Raw genomic sequence first — 22,663 nt, 5'->3', positions numbered from 1 at the left:
GAAAGGAACAATGTAGTTGGATTACTCACATCACCTGATTTCAAGACTTGTTATAAAGCTACAGAGAGTAGTCAAGATGGGGTGATATTGGTAAAAGGATAGACACATAGATCAATGGAACAGAGTAGACAGTCAAGAAGTAGACCTACATGTCAAGGGATTTTCAATAAAGATACTAAGGCAATTGAATGGAGAAAGGGTAGTCTTCTAAACCATGAGAAGGCTGGTACAGGCAGGACAGTGGGCTGTCCTCTTGGAGGTCTGGGATCCTCAGCACCGCGCTGCTGGGCTGCAGTGGTGGCTCCTCCTCTCCTCCCCTCCCCCACCCCACTCCCCCTCCTTGAATCATAAAGCCAGATCCCAGTTCTGATGATTACTCAACCTCCAGGAGCTGGTTCCTGTGGGCAGCGCCTGACGAGCCTGACCCTCTCCTTTCTGCAGTTCAAGGGAAAGACGAGATCTTGCACAAGGCACCCTACGTCTGTCCTCCACAAGGGAAGGGTGACATGGAGCCTCTTGGGCTGCTCATCTTGCTCTTTGTCACAGGTAGGATTCCCTCCCTCCGCTGCCTTCTTTCCCTCTCCTTCCTTGAGTATATGGCAAGTGGGTGGGTGGGTAGGGAGCACTGAGCCAAAGTGTGAAGATGGCTGAAATTCTCGGCATGTCCTGCACCCCCTCTTCTCACTGTGCCCCATATTCTTCATCATCTCCCTCTCTCCCCAGCATCAGATTCTTCATGTACGTGGAAGTGTCAGAGGCTGGTGGATTCGGACATCTAGAAAGGGAAGGAGTTCTGATGGTGGCATCTCAGGCACTAGCTAGTAGTTGGGGGAAGTTTTGGGGGGCACTGGTAAGAGCCCCTAAAATGATGAACCACTTAACTAGCCCCAGAAGAGTAGCAGCGTGGGAGGGAGAAAAGAACCTGGTACTGGCAATATGCATCTTTGGGGTGCCCCTCCTGTGCTCTGAAGGTCCTCTTGTCCTCAGCCCTGGATGGGAGGTGAAGGGGCTGAAGATTTTGTGATTGAGCTGGGGAGACTGGCATCCCAGATTCTTGCACATGACGGCCTTTTCTCGTTGGGGAAGGGTGCCTCTTGCTCCCCCAGAGCAATAGGCATACCTGGGTGAGAGGAGAGACTGTTCCAATGGAGCTGGAGCTTCTTGGCTGGAGGTGGAGTAAGGGAAGGGGGATGCATTGGCCTGCCCAAAGGCAGAGGGATGGACTGGGTAGTATGGAAGGGGCACTGCTCACCAGGTCTTTCTGGTTCCAAAAGACAGGCCACCAGCTCCCCAATCCTTTTTACAAGTTTCTGTCACCATGTGGTTGAAGATGTGGTTGAAGAGAGGGGAGGCTGAGGCAGAGGGCGCTGGGTGGTTCTCTTATAGCCCCTGCCCTGGCAATAGACTGGCACTCTAAGCCCACCCCAAGGAGGGTCCCTAAAATAGCAGCCTCATGTCTCTCCCAAAATAGTTCTGAGATGCATCCCTCCTGAAAGGGGAACAAAGGCACAGAAATAGGGAAGCTGGAAGCTAAAGGTCAGAAAGAGGAGAATGCAGTGCTGGTATGAGCGTGGGCAGCTGCAAAGGAAGCAAGGATGGAGGGCGTGGGGAGGGGGTGCCCAGCCCCACGTGGGACCAGCCCAAGGCCTGAGAGGGCCACTGGCCCTGCTCTCTTGAGATGGAGTGGGAGAGGGGAGGGCTTGATTTCATGTGACAGGAAGAACATGAGTGTACTAGGACTGGAGGGAACTTCAAGACCAAATGTCTCTGGAAATAGGCCCAGAGAGGGTCAGTTATTTCTCTAAAGATGTCCAGCAAGTCCAATGGTGATAAAGCCAGATCCAGGACCCGGGTTTCCTGGTTTCCAGCTTCCTATAAACACATACCTGGGTTATACCACCTTCTCCCAACCTGTGTAAAGGCCTGAGTCCCTTAAGTGTGGGATTGCTGTCTCTTCTGTTCATTGAGCATAGTAGGTGTTCAATAAACACTTGGTAAGTGAATGAATGTCTCCTCCCCAGAGCTATCCCGAGCCCACAACACCACGGTGTTCCAGGGCATGGCAGGCCGGTCCCTGAGGGTCTCCTGCCCCTACAACTCCTTGAAGCACTGGGGGAGACGCAAAGCCTGGTGCCGCCAGCTGGGTGAAGAGGGCCTGTGCCAGCAGGTGGTCAGCACTCACCCCTCGTGGCTGCTGTCCTTCCTGAAGAGGCACAATGGGAGCACGGCCATCATGGATGATGCCCTGGGTGGCACACTCACCATTACTCTGCGGAATCTTCAAGCCCACGACGCTGGCCTCTATCAGTGCCAGAGTCTCCATGGTAGCGAGGCCGACACCCTCAGGAAGGTCCTGGTGGAGGTGCTGGCTGGTGAGTGGGCAGCTGACTGCACCCTGGCCTGCCCTTGGGCCTGGGGTCGTCTTTAGTATCTGAGCACAAGACCACCCTCAGGGCTTTTGGGGACCCTGGGAGATCCCACAGTGTGGATCTTGTCCCTCCCCACCCCACAACTCAGGGTCAACTCAGGGTCACTGTGGATAGTTGTGCAGGTTGCTAACTGCACAAGGGGGTCACAATCCAGCCCTGCTGTCTCTCTCCAGGCTGTGCTCCCTGGTGGAGGACTGCATCACTTGCAGGAAGGGTACAGTTCTCTAATTTGCCCAAGGCACCTTATGAGCTAGCTGTGGTCCTGCTTCCCCCAAACAGCTTTATCCATTTGGCATCTGGTTAGGATGTGAGCACTGAGGTGGTCTTTAAGGAGTAGGAGGACATTCATCTATTCCTTCACCCAACCACCCAACGGACCTACCAACATAGATTAAGCACCAACCTGGTACAGAGAAACAACCCTAGAAAGGAACACTGCTGTGACCCTGGGCAACGTGCTTCTCCTCTCTGGGCCTCCATTTCCCCATCTTGAAATGGAGGTCGTGGTGCCTGTGCTGCTGACCCCACAGGGCTCCCATGAGACACAAATGACATGACAGAGTTAAAATTGCTTGGGGCTCAGTGACAGTCGTTGCCCCAGCCTCCTGCTGCTAACTGCTCAGGATCCTCATTTCAGGCTTGACGAGGTGAGATGCGCCGTGGTGGGGTCCTTCTCATCCCTGAGCTTGCACAGGGGATGCCCTTCGGGAAAGCTTTCTGTCTGTGTCTCCGGAACGTGATTGTGTCCCAAAGGAGAACAAATCTGAGGTTACGTATCCCTTTTCTGACTCTCCCCTTGTCCAACTCCTCTCTCCAACATGGCCCCTTATCATGGAAATGAAGGTTGAAAGTAACATTTGTCTAAGGTGGGGAGGGTAGGGGACACCGCCTGCCTTAGACCCCAAACCCTACCCCCATGAGAGTAGGGGGCGAGGACACACAGATTTTCAGCCCTATCAGGGTCTAAGGCTCAGCTGACTCCCAAGAGAACAGCAGGAAAAGAATAACAACAACAACAGTAACAGTAAGCCATAGCTGGTACAGGCAGCTTGACTGTTCACACAGGACTTTCAAAAACACCCATGATTTCGTCTGATCTTCCTAAAGACCCTGTGTGATGGGAGGGTGGGAGTTGCAGTTACTGAGCTCCTGTGAGGGGATGGGCACTACACAGGATGCTTTCCCTGTATCCTGCAACACTATTATTAAGAAGGTGTTCCTAATTGCCCCACTTTACAGGTGAGGAAACTGAGGCTCAGAGAGGTTAACAACTTGATCCACCCAGGGCCATGTCCCAGAGAGCCTCACCCCACCCAGAGAGGTTCTCCCCCCTGTGGCATCAAGGAGGGGGGCTAGAAGCTCACAGGCTCTGTCTCCCACAGACCCCCTTGATTACCAGGACCCTGGAGATCTCTGGATCCCTGAGGAGTCCGAGCGCTTTGAGGATGCCCAGGTGGAGCACAGCATCTCCAGGTATAGTGACAAGTCTTTCCTAAAATCCCTGGGCAGACCTCCACCCTGCAGAGCCAAGGCATGGGATGGCAGCTGGGGGGTGGCACGTGCCAGAAGTACAAATTCCAAGGCAATGAGACACTAAAGTGTCTGCATGTGATCTTGTCTAAACACCCCTGCAACCAGCCAGTGTGTGTTGGTATGACTGTGCCAGTTGTTAAAATATTGCAAAACTTCCCTAACAGTTTGTAAGTAGCTGCTGCTCCAAGACTGCTGAGTGGTCGGCCTCCCACCCCCTCCCCTGGCAGCCCTCAGACATCTCCACAATTCAGCAACAATGAAACTTTGAGTATTTTAGTACAAAACTGGTACCCTCAGACCCCTGCTTCCCTGATGGGACCAGAATCAGTTCCGACTGGTTCTTGATTGGTGTTTAAACACTGTGAGTATAACCATGAAGTGCACATGTGCATGCAGACACACACACACCATACCACACCATCGTGCAGAAAACTGCTCAGCAAGGGAGGTAATTGTTTAAAAGCAGTCAGCAGGCAGATCCATGCCTGGAACTCAGGTCTCCTGACTACAGGTTCCCCCAAGCCCCGCAAAGCCTCATCCAGGGATGGTGCTGGATGGGGAGATATCCTCAGCCCCCGGAGCTCCTCGTGTCTCCCCATTCCTTCTTTGAGGGCAGATTCCAGTCTGTGGGTCCCCTCATGGCCTCCCACATGTCCTCTTTTTTTCTCCAAGGAACCTTTCTGAAGAGGAGAGCCCCTTCCCACCCATTTCCATCCTTTTCCTCCTGGCCTGCATCTTTCTCAGCAAGCTTCTGGCAGCCAGCGCTCTCTGGGCTGCAGCCTGGCATGGGCAGAAACGGAGGACACCCCATGCCAGTGGGCTGGACTGTGGCCATGACCCAGGTTACCAGCTCCAAACCTTGACAGGTGAGCTTGGAGAGCACGGTGGCCGCTGGGGGCTGGTGAGGTGGTGCTGAGAGGGGCCAAGTGAGTACTCTGGCTGTTGCAGAGCTGAGAGACACGTGAGAGGAGGACCCACGGTGGAGGAGAGGCCCAGGAGAGGTCTGCACGGACCACCCCAGCCTGCTGCACACCTGCCCCTTGGCCACCAAGTCTCTTGGTTCTGCTTTCGCAAAAGGCCACTCTGCCTGTACCCTGCTTCTCTTGGCCCCTGGAAGCAGGGATTTGTGCGTGTGTGCATGTGTGTGCGTGTGCACGTGTGTGTGTGTGCATGTGTGTGTGTGTGTGTACATGGGAGGTGGGAAGGACATCTACCAACTTCTGGACATTGGACATTAAACACTCTCACAAATAAATCCAAGACTTCATGCTTAACTGATGGTTTAGGGCGTCATGAAGGTCTCTTTTGCTACAGGGCTAGGAGAGTGAATTCAGATGAGGAAAAGATAAAAGGTCTGGCTCCTTGGGGCCTAGGGTTTTAGGATATCATGTCCCTCCATTCCCACAGGCTCCAAACTGGCCAATCTTTTTATTCTTCTCTCTCCCTCCCAGAGATCTGATTACCAAGCCCTGCCTCCTCCTGTGGAATTTCTCTAGCATCCTCTCCTCTCTTCCTCCTGCCTCCTGTCCATCAGTTTCCTAGGATTACTGCTGGGCCCCCTGCCCCAGGCCCCCTTCCTCCCTCCACCCTCCTTAAGTCCATCCAATTCCCAGCTGACTCAAACCTCTAGCAAACCTAGAGGCTTGCTTTTATCATGTTACTCCGCCTCCGGAGAAATGGCAAGGGATTGGGTTGCAGAGTACAGTGAACCAGAGCTGGGGACTACTGGTGCAAGCCCCTTATCCTGTGGAAGGGAAACTGCGGCTCAAAAGGGAAAGGATTTACCCAAAGTCCCTCGTAGAGCCTGGAAATCCTACTTTCACTTGGCGTTCAAGGTGTCCTTCGCTCTAGCTCAATCCTACTCATTTATTTGTATATTTATTCAATAAATATTTTCTGGGCCAGGTACTAGTCTAGGCATTGGGGACATATCAGTGAACAAAACAAGCAAAGATTTCTGCCCACACAGAGCCATGTTCTAGTGGGAAGAGAGCAGACAAACAGAGTAAGTCAGTCAGTCAGATGGTTAGGAGTACGGGGAGTGCAGAAGGCGTGGGGGATGATGCAATTCTGAAGAGCAGTCAGAAGGAACCGTTTGAGAAACGCTTTGAGGAAGCAAGGGGGGAAGAGTGCCAGGCAGCTCAGGGAACCTTCTCTCTCTCTTCAACACACACACGCCAGGTGGAGTGAGGAGAATGGGATGGACACTACCCTGAGGGTGGGTTGCCCCGAAGAGGAGGAAGCAAGTTGGCCACATCCTCAGGTTCTCTGTCCTGGGCCTCAGGGAGGTGGAAGCCCAGGAGCCCCTCTGGCCATGGCCACACGGGGCTGCATTGCCTCCTAAGCTGGGTGTGGGTACCTGGGGTTTTGAATCACTGGGAAGGAGCCCCTGATGCAGTCCTGTGTTCCAGCCTCATGTCAACACATCACTCCCCTAATTGCAGTCCTGCCCCAGCCCTGCCTCACCCACTCCCTGCTTAGGCTGCTCCGCTGTCTCTGTCCCCAGCTCCAGGACTCTGGTCCAGTCTGTGTTTCCCTGGTGTCTCTGACTCAGCGGCACATGAAACTTCCCCATCGGGTCCTGGGGCAGTCGTCTCCTTCCTGCAGACACAGGCACAGTCTAGGAGCCAAGGCTGACCAGAGCCCAAACTGAGCCCCCTGCACCTCCCTCGCTCCCGCCCCGTCTGGGCACCAAGAGTGATGAGATGGAAGGGGAGGCTCCAGGATGTGCCTGGTGGTGGAGTGCCGCTGGAACTTTCCTCCCCTTGGGAACTCAGCCTTTTCTCCTGCCTGCTCTGCCATGTCAGAGACATCTACCCTGGGATTCAGATTGCCATCGGGGTCCCCTGCCTTGGACTCTCTGGAGTGCACACTGAACAGAAGGGGTTTTCCAATTTCAAGTTTGCCTCCTACTAAGAAAACTTAAGCAAATTCCTTAACTCCTCTGAGCCTCAGGGTCCTCGCATGTAAAAACAAACAAAAAACCCAACAGCAAACCAAAACAAAACAACTCTACTTTGGTGGGTTTTTATGCAATTGAAAGGAATAACATTAAAGTCCTGGCCAGATGTCTGGCACATAGTAGGTCCTGGATAAGCGCTGGCTTCCTTCCTCTTCTCTAATGCCAAGTGATAGGACACCTCCCTGGATCCTGGCCACCTCTGTCCTAGACACCCAGCACCTACCATACCTGTTTTAGGCACTCAGTAAATATTGAAGAGAGGTCTCCTCCTCACACAACGCTCCCACATGGCTTGTTAGTGTGAAAATAATTTTCTTGTAAGGAAATCAAAGAAAGCCTGATACATGCTGGCAGGACAGATATACGTACTTCCATATCACTCACTGGGGAGACCCATCTGTCCAGTTAGCCGGAGACTCTGCCAGTGTTAGCACTGAAGGTCCTGTCTCCTGGAAAGACCCCCAGTGTCAGGTAGACAGGGACAGCTGGTCACCCCACCACTATGTCCATGAGGCTCAACTTAACGCAGAAGCCGGCTTTCTCGGGCTCCTGCTCCCAGTTTCCCATTCTCAACTCCCTTGCTCCTGGAGAAAGGAGAGAGGAAGAGAGAGGGGAGGAGGAGAGAAAAGAGGACAGAGGAGGGAGGGAGCGTGGCTTTTTCATGCCCCTTTCCAGGTGTGACCATCTAGGTCAGAGCAGTGTGTCGTCCCAGCCATCCCCACCTTGACTGCTCCTGTCTCTCTGAGCACTGGTGCTCCCCCGGTGTCAGCAGGTTTATTACTCACATTCCATGCAGGATCCCCAAACCCCAGTTCTGCACAAGGTGACGTGAATGAGGGCCAGATGTTCCCTGTGCAGGGAGTGGGTTTGTGTCATAGGACAGGAACCCCAAATTATGAGACTTGGAACTTATACAGAACATCTGGCACGTTGGCCCTTCTTCCTCTCTGGAGAGAGAGAGACAGAGGCAGAGACAGAGAGAGAGACAGAGAGGTCTTCACTCTGGAACTTGAAATAACCTTCTCCAGGGAGGGAGGGGAAGGATGGAAGCAAATCTCTCTGGAGCTGACACACTGTCTCTAACTCCCAAGGCATGTTTGCTCTTCAATCGCCCTGGAACAAAGCTTGGTGAGTGCCCTTTCCTGGGAAGGCCCGAAAATGTCCATAGAGAACTGTCTCCTAACAAAGAGGATAATGCATTCATGAAACAAAAATAATATGCTGTAAATAAGAAATGCTTGGAGAATAAAAAGTCTTGCAAATTAAAAGCACTAAGGGATAAAAATCTGAAGGACAAGGAGAGAAGGGATGGAAGAAAAAGATGAGGATATCTTCTAGGAATCAGAACAAAAAGATGGAAACTGAGAGAGAAAAGCTATGAAGATGAGATGAATACATGAGGTTCAATATCCAACTAATTATCAAAGCAATAACGCAAATCCTAGAACTGAAGCACGTGGTCCACACTCAAAGTGTCTAGGGAGCGTGCATCTGAGGGAATGAAGACAGGCCAGCCCAGGGCGCACCGTCAAGGTGGGGCTCCCTGGACGATCTCCTGAGAGCTTGGGTGGGGCACTCACACAGAATTTAAAATCAAGATGGCCTCGGGCCATGAGGAGGACACTATACTTCCCTCCTTCACAGCTCTGCCTCATCGGATTCTATATTTGGAATACCCTGAGGACCATCTTCCCCCTTTCTCTAACGCTCTCTGGTTGTCACAATCCTCCTCCCCCTCTTCATTCCTTAGGGGTGGGCAGGCTCCCAGCCTTCTGTTTTTCCTTGGGCCTTCTCACCCTACCTTGCCCATTCTTACCCTCAGGGATTGTTCCTGAGCACTGAACCAACCAGGGCTTGGAAGAGCTCCTTCTCCCCACCCATGGAGGGGCCCACCAGTGCCTGCTTCCCAGCCCATGGTCACTGAGAACCCCACGTGACTGTCTGAGGCAAAAGTTTCCTGCCCCCGGGGGAATGCTGTGTCAGTGCCCAGGCAAGCCCCAGAGCTGACATCTCCCTGCCCAGCCATGGGCCCCAACCTGCTCCTGCTGCTGTTCCTGGGACTAGCAGGTAAGGTTCAGAAGGAGCTGCACTCTGGGTCCCCACATACCCCGCTCCACGCCCAAGAATAACTGGCATTACCATGGCAACAATAACATGGAGGCCCACAAGGTGGACCTCTAGATCCCTGTGCCCCTATGCAGTGGGTGGGCCAGGAGGTGCCCTGTCCAACATCCCTGCAACGTTCCTTCCCTAGGCCAGGGCTCGGCTGGCAGCCTCCCTGAGGTGCTGCAGGCGCCTGTGGGGAGCTCCATCCTGGTGCAGTGCCACTACCGACTCCAGGATGTCAAGGCTCGAAAGGTGTGGTGCCGGTTCCTGCCAGAGGGATGCCAGCCCTTGGTGTCGTCAGCTGTGGATCGCAGGGCCCCAGCCAGCAGCCGTATATTTCTCACTGACCTGGGGGGCGGCCTGCTCCAGGTGGAGATGGTTACCCTGCAGGAGGAGGATGCCGGAGAGTACGGCTGCGTGGTAGAGGGAATCTCAGGGCCCCAGACTGTGCACAGAATCAGTCTGGATGTGCTCCCTGCAGGTGAGTTATCCCAGCCTGGCCACCGCCGCTCTAACCTGCCTTCCTGCCCCACCAGCTGCTCTTGGGTCCTTGGTGGGTAGGGGCCCTTGTGGGGGAGGAATTGGGAGCAGATATCCTTTTGACAGCTCTGCAGGGAACGGAAACCAAACTGGGTGAGAAGTCTGAGATAAACCAGCCACATAGCAGTCCCCTTTCCCCTCCCGCACAAGTGGGTCTCCCCACAGGAAGGCAAATTCTCTTTCCCCACTCAGGGCCTTGGCCTCCTTGTCCAGCATTTTCAACATACTTGATGCTATTATTTTGCTTAGAAATGTTTTAAACAAAGTTTTAATTCAGACCTATCAACTGGAATTAAGTTTTTTACATCTTCCAGGTTTTTATTGCTGTAATAACAAGTCTGATAGCTTAAAAACTATTGAATTTATATCTTATTTAATTTTATAGGTCTTCACTGAGCATCTAGTATGTGCCTCACCTACAGGCAGGGTACATTCAATGCCTGAATTCCTTCAACTCATTCAGTTTTACAAACAGAAAATAGTGTCAGCAATAGTTAATATTATAGGGTTGAGAACAGTTAATATTCTCAACCCTATTTTCAGTATAGAAACTATGTTCACAGGTTTCATTTCCACAGCCTATAACTTTCTCATGTCTAAATATTTATTGAAAGTACATTTTAAAGTATTAAATATTTTCCATAAAAATAGGATATTGTAAAAAAAAAGTGCTCTGTCGGGAACACGGTCAGCTACCTGAGGAAGCAGAAACTGTCCTACCTTGCACTTATGGATGCTGACATTGTTTTCATTTTCAGGTCTTCCTTTTTCAAGTAATTTGTGCCAAATGCCCAAAATAATGAAATTAAGAAAGGCATTTTTCCTTCTCTCAGTTTTTTCTCCATCTTTTAATTACGAGGATGGACTAAGCTCTCATTAGAATCCCTTGAGTCCACAATTATTATTTATATTATAAATATACTTCTGTTAACTCTAGTCATCCTTTGTTCTCCTTCTTCCTTGACACTAAGGTTTAGTAACTCAAGATTACAACTCCCTAAATGGCAAGCTGTGACAAGACAATGCACTGGGAACAGGTGGCAGGGAGACAGGTGCCTGCAGTGGGGCAGGTGCTGAGGACCCCAACAGCTGTAGAGAATGGATGTTCAGGCAGGCAGGTAGAGCACAGTATCCAGGGAGGATGTGGGTGATTTAAAAGACTCCAGGAGATCAGGACATATGCAGCAAGACTGGGGCCATAGCGTCTCCAGTTCCTGGATTGGAATGGGTTGGGTAGTGGGAATGGTGAATCTCTGAGAACATGGCAAGACTCTCCTCTCAGAGGGTCTAGAAGGACTGCCCGGGTTCCCAAGGCAGATCCTCAGGCCCAGAGAAACCAACCCTGGGTCCCACAGACAGAAGTTAAGCATGTCGCTGGGATGACAGAAACCTTGTCACAAAACTCAGTCTCAGGGTCCAAGCAAGGCTCTCAGCAAGGATCAGCTGGCATTGTGTCACAACAGGGCTGACCCTAAGTTCCTTAGCTCCTGAGCGCAGAGCTTGGGGTGGGGCTCAGCCAGCCTGCAGGGGCGGTCACAGGGTTGCAGGTATGTGGAGAGGTCTAGCAGGCTGGGCTGAGGCCCCTTTGGAGAACAAGTGATGAGAGCCAGGAGCAAGGTCTCCAATGAGATGAGTGAGGTTGGGTAGGGAGGTGGGCACAGATTACCCATTAGGGTTTCTGTATAGTCTGAGCAGCCTGGGTACAGGGGGAGCAGGTGGAGAAGAAATGCAGGGGGGGGGAGGGTTGGGAGCTGGTGGTAAAGGGGAAAGTGAGCATATTCACAACCAGATAAAGACATAAAGAGGCCATTCCCTGACCTCCAGAATGAGAGGCCCCTAAGGAATATCCCAAGCACCGCTTCTTTGTGTTCCTTACTTGGGACTTCTCCTTCCTCAGCTCTACTCCCCCAGTCCCTCAGATCTCAATAGGCCCTTGAACCCTGCCCACAATGGGTATGTTCTCATTAAGTATTTCCTTCTGACTCAGCTCCCGGCCTGAAAGAGGAGGACGAGGAGACCCATCAGGTCAGGAGTCTGGCTGACATCTCCTCTTCAGATCCTGTAGGCAGTGCCAGCCCTTTGGATCCCAGCCGAGATAAGAAGAGGTACTGACAAGAACTGTTATTTGGGTAGCTGGGAAAGGGGTGGTGGTGAAGATACGGCTTGTTTAGAGCCCCAGACTAAACTGAAAAGAAACTTTATGATTCTTCCCACTCCTGGGGAATTTCTGACCAGGCAGACAGACAGACATACTTCCCTATCCCAGTTCAGCACTGACCCCTTCATCCCAGATCTCCAGCCAGGATACCCTGATAGTGTCTCTCTCTGCCCTGCCTAAGTCTGTCCTCCTCATTCCATTCCAAAAATCTTTCTCCAACCATGGCTCACCAAGAACTGCACCTCTGTGCCACTTCTCTGGGATTCCTGGCAAGCAGCTCCGTGCCAGGTTCAGGGCTAAGCTCACCTACTCCTTTGTGTCTCTCAGCGGACCCTTGATTTGGGGTGCTGTGCTCCTGCTGGGCCTGCTGGTGCTGGCGGTGGTGCTGTTTGCTGTGATGGCCAAAAGGAAAGGTAGGTAACTGTCTACCTGCCTATCTCAGAATGGCCCCCTGGTCCTGTATCAGCCAGTCTTGAATTCAAGGCTGAGAATCTAGGTCTGCTCCCCCTACAGATGGGCTTCAGTAAGGGTCCCCAGACCCTAGAATTCCCATGGCTGAGGGGTAGAGGAGAGCAAAGAGATTCAGTGGGAGGCGGCCTGGGGAGAAACAGGAATTGGAGAGGGTGAGACAGTGGGATTGGGGACAGGTGACTGGAGGAGGTGGGGGATTTCAGGAGATGGATTGAGTGTTGAGGCAGGTTGAGGGGAGCTGTGGAAGCAGTAAGTGGGTGGGGGGAGAGTTAGGGCTGGCTGAGGGTGGGGGCTGGGGAGATGGAAGGGGAAAACTTTGCTGGTGGGAGTGGGGAAGGTGGAGGCTAGGACAGAGGTTTCCAAAGTTTCTGAAGGGCGTGAGGCGGGCACTGAGTCAGCACAAGAAGCAGACTGTGCTTCTGTCCTCTGTCCTGCCAGGGAACAGGCTTTCTGCCTGTGGACGATTTCAGAGCAGTGGAGTCTCAGGCTCGGTAAGAGATCTCCGCAGGCCCTCAGCCAAATTCCCCAGACCCTCCCTCTGCCACAATGACTGAGAAGTCCCAGGATGATGAGGTGGAGAAAAGACTGGGACCCAGTAGAGGTCCAAACCCTCTTCCTAAATGCTGTAAACTCGGCAACAATGGTCTCCTACCTTCCCACCTTGCTATCCACCTTCCCAGATTTGTAGAGAAACTCGGGGCTTGAAAATCTTCAAAGTGAAGCCTTCTTGCCCACTGACATACTCAGGATTGAAGAGACAGATCCAGTCTGGTCCTAGGCTTCCCATCTAAGGGAACTGGGGCAGAGGGAGGCATTTTATCTTTGCCTGATTTGCCTGCTTTTGTTACAGGCCCCCTCCTCAGTGGTCCACCACATCAGTGACTCTGGACTGGCTGCTGACTTGCCATCGGATGTACCATATGTTAGGCTCGACTCGCCACCTTCCTTTGACAATAACACCTACACCAACCTTCCTCTTGATTCCCTGTCAGGGAAACACCCACCCCCAGCCCCATCCTGTTTGCCCCCTCTGCCTCCTAAGGCTGAGATCTGCTCCAAGCCTGTGACATACGCCACAGTCATCTTCCCTGGAGGGGACAAGAGTGGAGGAGCCTCCTTTGAGCCAGCCCAGGATCCACCTAATAGTGAGATTCCACCCAGCTAAGCTGTTCACCATCCTGTAAACTCACAGAGATCATCCCCAGGGTTCTGTGTAGCCATCCACGCAGTCTGTGCCCTAGATCCTTAGGATATCAGAGCAACTAGGGTCTTTAGGACCTGATCTAATATCTTGACTTTTCTCACTCTCTCCAAGTGATACTTGGAACGATTGAGGTGTCTGGGGAAGCCCCCCCCATGCTAGTTCCTCTGCCATTACATCACAGGGCTAAATAAACTCTAAATGATAATATATGAGCTCTTGATGCTTGAGGGGGAAGGAAAGGGCCCAAGTTTGACTTCACATGGCCCAAGAACTGAAAACACTGGTCCAGAGTTTGTGTTGTATGATCTCCTGCCTGTTCTGCTAGCGGGGAAGTGGTTTCCCTCCCTGGTCAGAATACTGCACACAGTTTGAATTAAGGGGCATCAAGAAGACTTCTTCAAAAGTATTTCCTGCCTTTATCAGGATACCTGAAAGTACAGTCATTTGCTCGAGTCTAGAAATCTCTTCTGCTTTCTGCTCTATACCTTGTAAACAAGTGACATCTTATGATGTAACAACATATGGTGGGAGAAGGGGGATAATAATTAGTTAAAGGAGATTCAGGAAAGATGGGGTATGAGAGATGGAGTTGAAAAGAAACAGGAGTAAGATCAGAAACTGAAATAGATACCAAGCTTAATCCTTGGCAGGACAAAGGATTTTCAAGCACCAGGAAATGAAAGAACTTTGCAGACATCAGTTTTACCAGAGCTGGCTCTTTCTCAACTGGGTGATCATCTGGTAGTTCTGTTCCCTTTGGCCTGAACTCTGAGCCTGGGATGAGTCCAGTGGAAAAAGGGCATGGGGGTGAGGGGAGGAGGAATAAATGGTAAGGGTATGGCCATGGTTAAGTGTAAATGAAAGCTAGTCCAGCCTGGGGATAGGAGGCCCTTTAAGGTTTCTGCCATGATTTCTTCTCAACTGTTCAGTTTGAAAATATTTGCCCATACTGAGATGAGAGACTTAAATGGAGAAGATGAGGTGCTCAGGAACCCAGTCTTTTATAATCACGGAGAACTAAGCAAAAAGAGATTTTGGCCATCTGGACCATCTGGAAGGGTCCTAAGCTTGGTCTAGATATCTGCGGAGAAGGAACAGGCAGGGACTGTGTAAGTCTAGTGATGCTGTTTTCAGGAAGCTCTGGCAGGATGTTTTGAGCTTCCTCTGATAGTCTCAGCCTGTGACAGAACCTAAATTTACTCTGTCCCTTAGGGAGGCAGGAGCTGCCCACCAATCAACCAAGCCCTCATTTCCCCTGGCTAAGATGACTGGGGACTTGCCTGGTGGGAAGGCAAGGTTGCGGGTGGGGGGGGGGGGGGAAGGGCAGGAGAATGTGGGGGAAGGGCAGACTAGGTCTAAAAAGCACCCCTCTGGGAGAAACTTAACCTGGTCTGAATGTAGTTTGAACTTTTTAGAACGTGACAGAAGTAAAGGTATATTTAACAATACAAAAGAAAATACTAAGATAATCAATTGGCTAGAAGAGAAGAGGGAAGGAGAAATATATTAATTCTATCATTGCTTTGGTTGGTATTCATAGACTTCCAACCAGAGTCATAGGTATAAAAGTAACTGCTAAGATGAAAATACTAAACTAAATTTCATTGTAAGAAACACAAAAACAAAGCAAAGAAAATGCAGGTGACATGGTGAGGTGACTGCTTCATATCAGAACCTTTGGAATTCAGTTAAAGAAGTTGTCAGAGGAAAATTCACACCCTTAACAAGAATTAAGCATCTAACTCAAATAGCTAGTTAATTTTAAAGGAGAAAAATGACATAACTAATACATAAATAAAAGAGCTTATTCTTTGAAGTAAAATGAAATAAAGTGTTAGCTAACTTTACTCAAGAAGATGGATGAAATAAATGACAAGGGGGAAATCATCACAGATATAAACACAAGGAAAAAAAATAACAAGAGTATTTTGCGCTGCTGGTGGTGGTAGAGTGGGAATGACTCTAAAGGGGCCTGAAAGAACTTTTGGGTGTGATTAAATGTTCTCTATCATGTTTGTGGTAGTGGTTACATGGGAGTATACATTTGTCAAAACTCATCATTTAAATAGGTGTACTTTACTGCATGTAAATTATATTTTGATAAAATTTATTTTAAAAGATACTTGAAAGGTCATTGGGGAATAGTTAAAATAATCTTAGAGGAAAAAAATCTTTAAAGTATTACACAAAACCTAGCAGCCATAAAAGAATTCATAGATACATTAAAACTGACACATTAGGATAAATTAAGACAAGACTGATACTTTTCCCTTTATGACAAAAACACCATAAACAAAAGTCAAAACACAAAGTGAAGAAAAATTTTGCAGCTCATACAAAGGCAGATGGCTCATTTCCCTAACCCCTACAAATCAACTAGAAAACAAATACTTAATAGAATACAGTCACAGAATACATACCTATAGCCCACACAAAAAGAAATATAAACATAGTAAAGATGTTTAACTTCATCTAAGGGAAATACAAGTTAAAAGTACATTGAGGGCTTCCCTGGTGGCGCAGTGGTTGAGAGTCCGCCTGCCGATGCAGGGGACGCGGGTTCGTGCCCCGGTGCGGGGAGATCCCACATGCCGCGGAGCGGCTGGGTCCGTGGGCCATGGCCGCTGAGCCTGCGCGTCCGGAGCCTGTGCTCCGCAACGGGAGAGGCCACAGCAGTGAGAGGCCCGCGTACCGCAAAAAAAAAAAAAAAAAAAAAAAAAAAAAAAAAGTACATTGAGAGTGATTTTAAAAGAAAGTGGTTAGAGAACTCTGAAAATTCTCTCCTCCATAAAAGAAACAAGAAAACTGGCAAAAATAGAATCAACTTTTTCAGAATTCTGAAAATTAACCAATGGCTTGATTCAATCCAAGGAGTATTTACTCAAGAAAAATGGCTTTCCCCTCCCCTATTTGATTTAGAAGACAACTTCATTAAGCAATAATTATATGCCTGTGTTGACGGGTACACCATTTATTAAGATGTAACTTTTATGACAATAACAATATGAAGAAGGCGGGAGGGAATGGGGCTATATAGAATCAGTTTTTGTATATTATTGAAATTAAGTTGGTATTAATCTGAACTATATTGTTTTAAACTAAAATGCTAACTGTAATCCCTACAGCAAGAAAATAACACAAATTATATAGTAAAAGAGATGACAAGGGAATTAAACTTAACTCGTTTAATATAACAAAAGACAGTGAAGGAATAGAGGAGAAAAAAAGACATAAGACAAGTAGAAGACAAATAACAAGATGGAAGACATAAATCTTACCTTACCAGTAATTATACTGAATGTAAACAGATTAAACATTCCAATTAAAAGGCAGAGATTGGCAGAATGATTAAAAAACACATGATCCAACTATATGCTGTCTCTAGGAGACAAACTTTGGATTGAAAAACACAAGTTGGCTGAAAGTAAAAGAATGGGAAAACATAAATCATGCAAACTGGCTATAAAGCACTGGAGTAGCTATACTAATATCAGACAAAATAGACTTTAGGACAAAAATTGTTACTAGTGATAAAGAAAGGACATTCTATAATGATAAAAGACTCAACCCATTAAGAAGATATAACGATGATAAACATATGGGTATCTAACAACGGAGTTTCAAAACACAGCAAAAACTGATAGAACTGAAGGGGAAATAAACAAAGAGTAATGGTTGTAGACTTCAATATTCCACTTTCAAAAATGATAGGACAAGTAGGTGGAAGATTAGCAAGGAAAGAGTAGACAGGAACAACACTATAAACCAACTAGACCTCACAGATACCTATAGAACACTCCACCCAACAACAGCAGAATACACATTCTTCTCAAGTATACATGTAACGGTCTCCAGGACAGACCATATATTTGACCATAATCAAGTCTAAATAAATTTAAAAGGATTGAAATCATACAAAGTATGTTTTCTGACCATAATAGTATGAAATTAGAAGTCAATAACAGAAGTAAACTTTGGAAACTCACAAATATGTGGAAATTAAACAACTCACTCCTAAATAACAAACAGGAAAAAGAAATCTCAAGAGAAATTAGAAATACTTTGAAATGAATGAATATAATTACACAACATACCAAAACTTAGGTGATTCAGCAAAGTCAGTGCTTAGAGGGAAATTTATAGCAGTAAATACCTATATTTTAAAAAAAAAAGAAGAAAGATCGATCTCAAATTAACAACCTAACTTTCCACCTGAAGAAACTGGAAACAGAAGAGCAAACTAAACTCAAAGCAAGTAGAAGGAAGGAAATAATAAAAATTAGAGCAGAAATAAATGAAATAGAGAAAAGAAAAACAATAGAAAAAAATCAGCAAAACCAAGAGTTGTTCTTTGACCAGATCAACAAAATTTACAAACCTTAGCTAGACTGGACAAGAAACGAAGAGAAGACGACTCAAGTTACTAAATCAGGAATAATGAAAGTGGAAGGAGAACTACTGACCTTATGAAATAAAAAGGATTATAAGAAATATTATGAACAACTGTATACCAACAAATTAGATAACTCAGATGAAATGGACAAATTCCTAGAAAGACACAAACTACTGACACTGATTTAGGAAGAAACAGAAAATCTGAACAGACGTATACCAAGTAAAGAGGTTTAATTCGTAATCAAAAAACTTCCCAAAAGAGAAGCCCATGCCCAGATGGCTTCACTGGTGAGTTCTACCAAATGCTGAAAAAATTTTAAAACCAATCCTTCACAAACTCTTCCAAAAAACAGAAGAGGAAGGAATACTTCCCAACTCATTCTATGAGGCCAGTTTTACTTTGATACAAAAACCAGACAAAGAGATCACAAGAAAACTACAGATCAACATTCCTTATGAATGTAGATGCAAAAATCTTCAACAAAACACTAGCAAATAGAACCTAGGAACAAACAGAAAGGATTATACACCATGACAAAGCGCGATTTATTCTAGGAATGCAAGGTTGGTTCTACATTTGAAAATCAATATGATACACCATATTAATAGAAAAAACCCCCCAAACCACATGATCACTTCAACAGGTGACAGAAAAAGCATTTGACAAAACCCAACACTCTATCATGATAAAAACACTCAACAAACTAGGAATTGTACGGGATTTCGTCAACCTGATAAAGAGCATCTATAAAAAATTCACAGCTAACATCATACTTAAAGGTAAAAAACTAAAAACTTTTCCCCTACAGTTGAGAACAAGACAAGCATGTCCACTCTTGTCACTTTTATTCAACATTGTACTGTAGGATCTAGCAAGAGCAATTAGGCAAGAAAAAGAAATAAAAGGCATCCAGATTGGAAAGGAAGAAGTAAAATTACCTCTATTCGCAGATAACATGATCTTGTATATAGAAAATACTAAGGAGTGCACCCAAACCAAAAAAACTTAGAGCTAACAAATGAATTCAGCAAAGTTTCAGGATACAAAACCAATATGAAAAAATCAGTTTTATTTCTATACCCTAGCAATGAACAACCCAAAATGAAATTAAGAAAACAATTCCATTTATAATAGTACCAAGAATAATAAAATTATTTAGGTATAAACTTAACAAAAGAGGTGTAGGACTTGTGCATTAAAAACTACAAACATCACTGAAAGAAATTAAAGAAGACCTACATATACGGAAAAGATATGCCACTTTCATGGATCAGAAAACTTAATATTGCTAAGACAGCAATTCTCTGCAAATTGATTTATAGATTCAACATAATCTCTCTCAAAATTACAGCTCTCCTTTTTGTGGAAACTGTGGAAACTGACAAGCTGATCTAAAAGTCATATGGAAATGCAAGGGACCCAGAATAGCCAAAACAATCTTGAAAATGAATAATAAAGTTGGAAGACTCACACCTCCTCATTTTAAAACTTACTACAAAGCTGCAATAATCAGGACTGTGTGTATTGGCATAAGGATAGATATATAGGCCAACGGAATAAAACTGAGAGTTCAGAAATAAACCCATACATCTCATAAAACCATAAATCAACAAGAGTGTTCAGTCATTTAAATGGGGGAAAGAATAGTCTTTTCAATAAGTGGTGCTGAGAAAGTGTACATCCACATGCAAAAGAATGAATTTGGAAACTTACCATTCACTATATGCAAAAATTAACTCAAAATAATCCAAGACCTAAATAAAAGCTAAAACTATAAAATGCTTAGAAGAGAACAGAGAAAAAACATCTTTGTGGCCTAAGATTGGCAATGGTTTCTAAGATATGATACCAAAGCACAAGCCACCAAAAAACAAAAACAAAACAGATAAACTGGACTTCATCAAAACAAAACACTTTTGTGCTGCAAAACAGTACCATCATGAATGTGAAAAGACAATTTATAGAATGAGAGAAAATATTTGTAAATCAAATCTGATAAGGGTCTAGTATCCAGAATATATAAGAAACGCTTCAAGCTCAACAAAAATGCAAATATTCCAACAACAAATGGACAGAGGATTTGAATAGACATTTCTCCAAGAAGATATACAAGTGGCCAATAAGCTCATAAAAAAATGATCAACATCATTAGTCATTAAGGAAATGCAAATCAACACCACAATGAGATACCACTTCACAATCACTAGAATGGCTATAATCAAAAAAACCAAATAATAACAATTGTTTGTGAAGATGTGAAAAAACTGGAATGCTTACACATTGCTGGTGGGAATGTAAATGGTACAGCAACTTTGGAGAACAATTTGACAGTTCCTTAAAGAGCTAAACAGAGAGTTTCTGTATAACCCATTGTCATACAGAAATGGATATACCATTCCTAGGTATATACTGAAGAGAACTGAAAACATATGTTCATACAAAAACCTGTACACAAATGTTTATCATAGCATTATTCATAATAACCAAAAAGTGGAAACAACCCAAATATCCATTAGCTCATAAGTGGATAAAGAAACTGTGGCATATACATAAAAAGGAGTGTTATTCAGCCACAAAAAGGAATTCTACAACATGGAAGAACCTTGAAAAGATTATGTTAATGGATCTTACCTTATTATATAAGATGGAATCAGTTCCTCTCAAAGCCTCCCTGGCCTCCGGTCTAGCTCTGATTCTAATTTCTGCCATAGCTGCATTAACGACTGTTAAGAGTTAAGAAAGATCTAAATTTCATGCTTTAGAAACACAGGCTTTTATTTTGACAAAGATATAGATAAAGGCTAGCATATTTAATATGTATACTATGCAGTATCTTAAAAAGGAGACTTGGGGGCATATCTTTGTATTACATGTAATGAAAGAATCATGGTCCCTTCAGATGATTTTTGTTTGTTTGTTTTAACATATACATTCTTGAATTTCTTCTTCATCTTTATTCTCCTTGACATCAGCCACTCTGACAAATCCTGAAAATAGGAACATAAAGAGTAATACAAACACAAAGAATTTCCTCAGCAATTACAAATTTAACTCATGGCCTGGAGGAGGAGATTTGCTGGGCCCTAAAGCAAGAAACTATATTCTTTCCTCTCTTTTACTTGCCCATATCTTATCATTTACCTTCACAGACATTACATTGTGGTTTCTAAGGCCTTCTTTCTCCCTTAGTGACTATGCAGCTACTCCAAGGGAACAATCTATTTGTTTAAGCTGGGACCAAGGAGGAACTTCCTATGCCTAAGGGTTATAGATGCTGAAACAAAGGGCCAAGAGTGGCTCTTACCCTGTTGAACAATATAAGGGGTCTCTGTCTAGGGAGAGAAGGACAATTACCTCTGGAGCAAGGACTAACCCTAATTATCTGCATGTCCCTTCTTACTTGGAGGTACAGTCTTTGACTGCTTGTGAGTAAGAATCTGAGACTGTTCTTTATGTCTCTGACAAGTGTTCCAGGAAGGAATGCTTACTCTGCAAATTTCCTTCAAAGGAGTTATTTTCCTCCAGGAATTCTCCCTCTATCCAAATCCTGGTCAAGCAGGTGTCAAAAGGTCTGATGACGTTAGTCAAGGACATGGACTCTCTCTTTCCATATCTCATTACAGAGGCTTTAAGCTCAGAGACCCACTGGTGATAGACAGGGCAGGTCACACATCGAGAGAAGAACTCCTTAAAGTACTGAAAGGAAGCGAAGGTCCGTTAGCTCAGGGATTAGTACCTTCTTTCCTCCACTCCACTCCATCAGAACTTACAGCAGTCCCCACTCAGCATACTCACTCAGGGCTGGGGTAACAGAAAGGAGTAAAGTAGGTCCAGATGGTAGAGTAGGCCCAGAAAGTCTGTTTTGAGATACAGAGGGACTGGAATGTTTTAGACTCAGAAGGCAGGGATGCAGGGAGATGTGTCAGACTCAGAAGGCAGGGATGCAGGGAGATGTGTCAAACTCAGAAGGCAGGGATGCAGGGAGGACAGTATAGACTGATCCAGAGTGGTCCACTGAGAAGCGCTAAGTGTTAACATTTTAATGGTACTGGGTAGTAGCTGTGCAAATCCAGAAGGTTAAGGAATCCAGTCCTGACCATGCAAGAATATCTGGGAGGATACATGAGGTAGGTGGAAAGACTTTCTAGGTGGAGTAAAAAAAGGGTTCAAGGGGGAAAAAGAGACAGAGGCGGCAAGGAGAAGAGTAAGGGAGAGATGCAGGTGGCAGAAAGAGTACCATAACTTAGGTGTTAGTTGAGGGGTAATGGAGACAGGTACCTTGAGGGTTTGGCGGGGAGTCTCTGAGGCAGTATGTGCGAAGACACCCTCTGGCATCTTCTGTAACATTAGCACATGGCACTCTAGGAATCGGACAAAGCCATGTGAACCAAACAGTGAGGCATTGGTTCTTTTCACCAACTGGTGAGCCTTGGAGTAGTGGTGCTCAAATAGCTTCCACTGTGAGTCCTGGGCAAACCTGAAAGGGAAGAATCACAGCTCTCAGCTCTCTCCCCTGCTTACCAACCATGGCTCTTCAATAGAACTGTCACTTTTTTAAGGCTCTAAGATCTCCTGGACAGTCAGAATTGCGATTCTGGTAAGTGGCCAAGGCTACTAACTCACATGTAAGGAGACTTAAAAGGAAACCAATGATATTCAGCCTTGCAATGGGTTATCTTGCACTTAAATGTAACTCTAAACCAAACCCTTAATCTATAAGCCCAAACCTGTTAAGGGACAAGAAGAACCCTACAAATAAGATGGGGGGTAAATGGGAGGTGGTCTTTAGAAGTGGGTTGGATGAGAGAAGCCGCCGCAATGAGAAGCCCACACACTGCAATGAAGAGTAGCCCTGCTCGCTGCA

General features: G+C 46.4%; 2 protein-coding genes across 4 annotated transcripts; both read left to right on the top strand.

Moving 5' to 3' along the window:
• The first annotated feature begins 425 nt into the window (after positions 1 to 425).
• LOC136129625 (triggering receptor expressed on myeloid cells 2-like) lies at positions 426 to 4,878 on the top strand. Its single transcript, XM_065885962.1, has 4 exons — positions 426 to 546; positions 2,022 to 2,372; positions 3,812 to 3,902; positions 4,635 to 4,878. Exons 1-4 carry the CDS (start codon positions 507 to 509, stop codon positions 4,876 to 4,878), a joined length of 726 nt encoding a protein of 241 aa, XP_065742034.1. The 5' UTR covers positions 426 to 506.
• A 4,030-nt stretch (positions 4,879 to 8,908) lies between these two features.
• On the top strand, positions 8,909 to 13,610 carry LOC136129481 (trem-like transcript 1 protein). 3 transcript variants are annotated; one of them, XM_065885801.1, is made up of 6 exons: positions 8,909 to 8,991; positions 9,179 to 9,511; positions 11,558 to 11,675; positions 12,056 to 12,141; positions 12,638 to 12,690; positions 13,050 to 13,610. In XM_065885801.1, the coding sequence occupies exons 1-6, from the start codon at positions 8,949 to 8,951 to the stop codon at positions 13,362 to 13,364; spliced, it is 948 nt and encodes a 315-aa protein (XP_065741873.1). In that variant the 5' UTR covers positions 8,909 to 8,948; the 3' UTR covers positions 13,365 to 13,610. The 3 variants fall into 3 exon arrangements, with proteins under 3 accessions (XP_065741873.1, XP_065741874.1, XP_065741875.1); XM_065885802.1 differs by having other exon boundaries at positions 8,949 to 8,991; positions 11,573 to 11,675; positions 13,050 to 13,364; XM_065885803.1 differs by lacking the exon at positions 9,179 to 9,511 and having other exon boundaries at positions 8,949 to 8,991; positions 11,573 to 11,675; positions 13,050 to 13,364.
• The last annotated feature ends 9,053 nt before the right edge of the window (positions 13,611 to 22,663 follow it).

The sequence above is a fragment of the Phocoena phocoena genome, chromosome 10, assembly GCF_963924675.1.
Source record: "Phocoena phocoena chromosome 10, mPhoPho1.1, whole genome shotgun sequence".
Classification (NCBI taxonomy): domain Eukaryota; kingdom Metazoa; phylum Chordata; class Mammalia; order Artiodactyla; family Phocoenidae; genus Phocoena; species Phocoena phocoena.
Note: the sequence above shows the minus strand (reverse complement) of the source record. Positions and strands in the feature narration are given on the sequence as shown.

Bases quoted from the DNA above. Each gene is read 5' to 3' on its own strand.
- LOC136129625 (XM_065885962.1), top strand. From the start codon at position 507: ATGGAGCCTCTTGGGCTGCTCATCTTGCTCTTTGTCACAG. The intron at 547-2,021 runs GTAGGATTCCCT...TCTCCTCCCCAG, and splicing joins CATCTTGCTCTTTGTCACAG to AGCTATCCCGAGCCCACAAC. The intron at 3,903-4,634 runs GTATAGTGACAA...TTTTTCTCCAAG, and splicing joins GTGGAGCACAGCATCTCCAG to GAACCTTTCTGAAGAGGAGA.
- LOC136129481 (XM_065885801.1), top strand. From the start codon at position 8,949: ATGGGCCCCAACCTGCTCCTGCTGCTGTTCCTGGGACTAGCAG. The intron at 9,512-11,557 runs GTGAGTTATCCC...CTTCTGACTCAG, and splicing joins TCTGGATGTGCTCCCTGCAG to CTCCCGGCCTGAAAGAGGAG. The intron at 12,142-12,637 runs GTAGGTAACTGT...CTGTCCTGCCAG, and splicing joins TGTGATGGCCAAAAGGAAAG to GGAACAGGCTTTCTGCCTGT.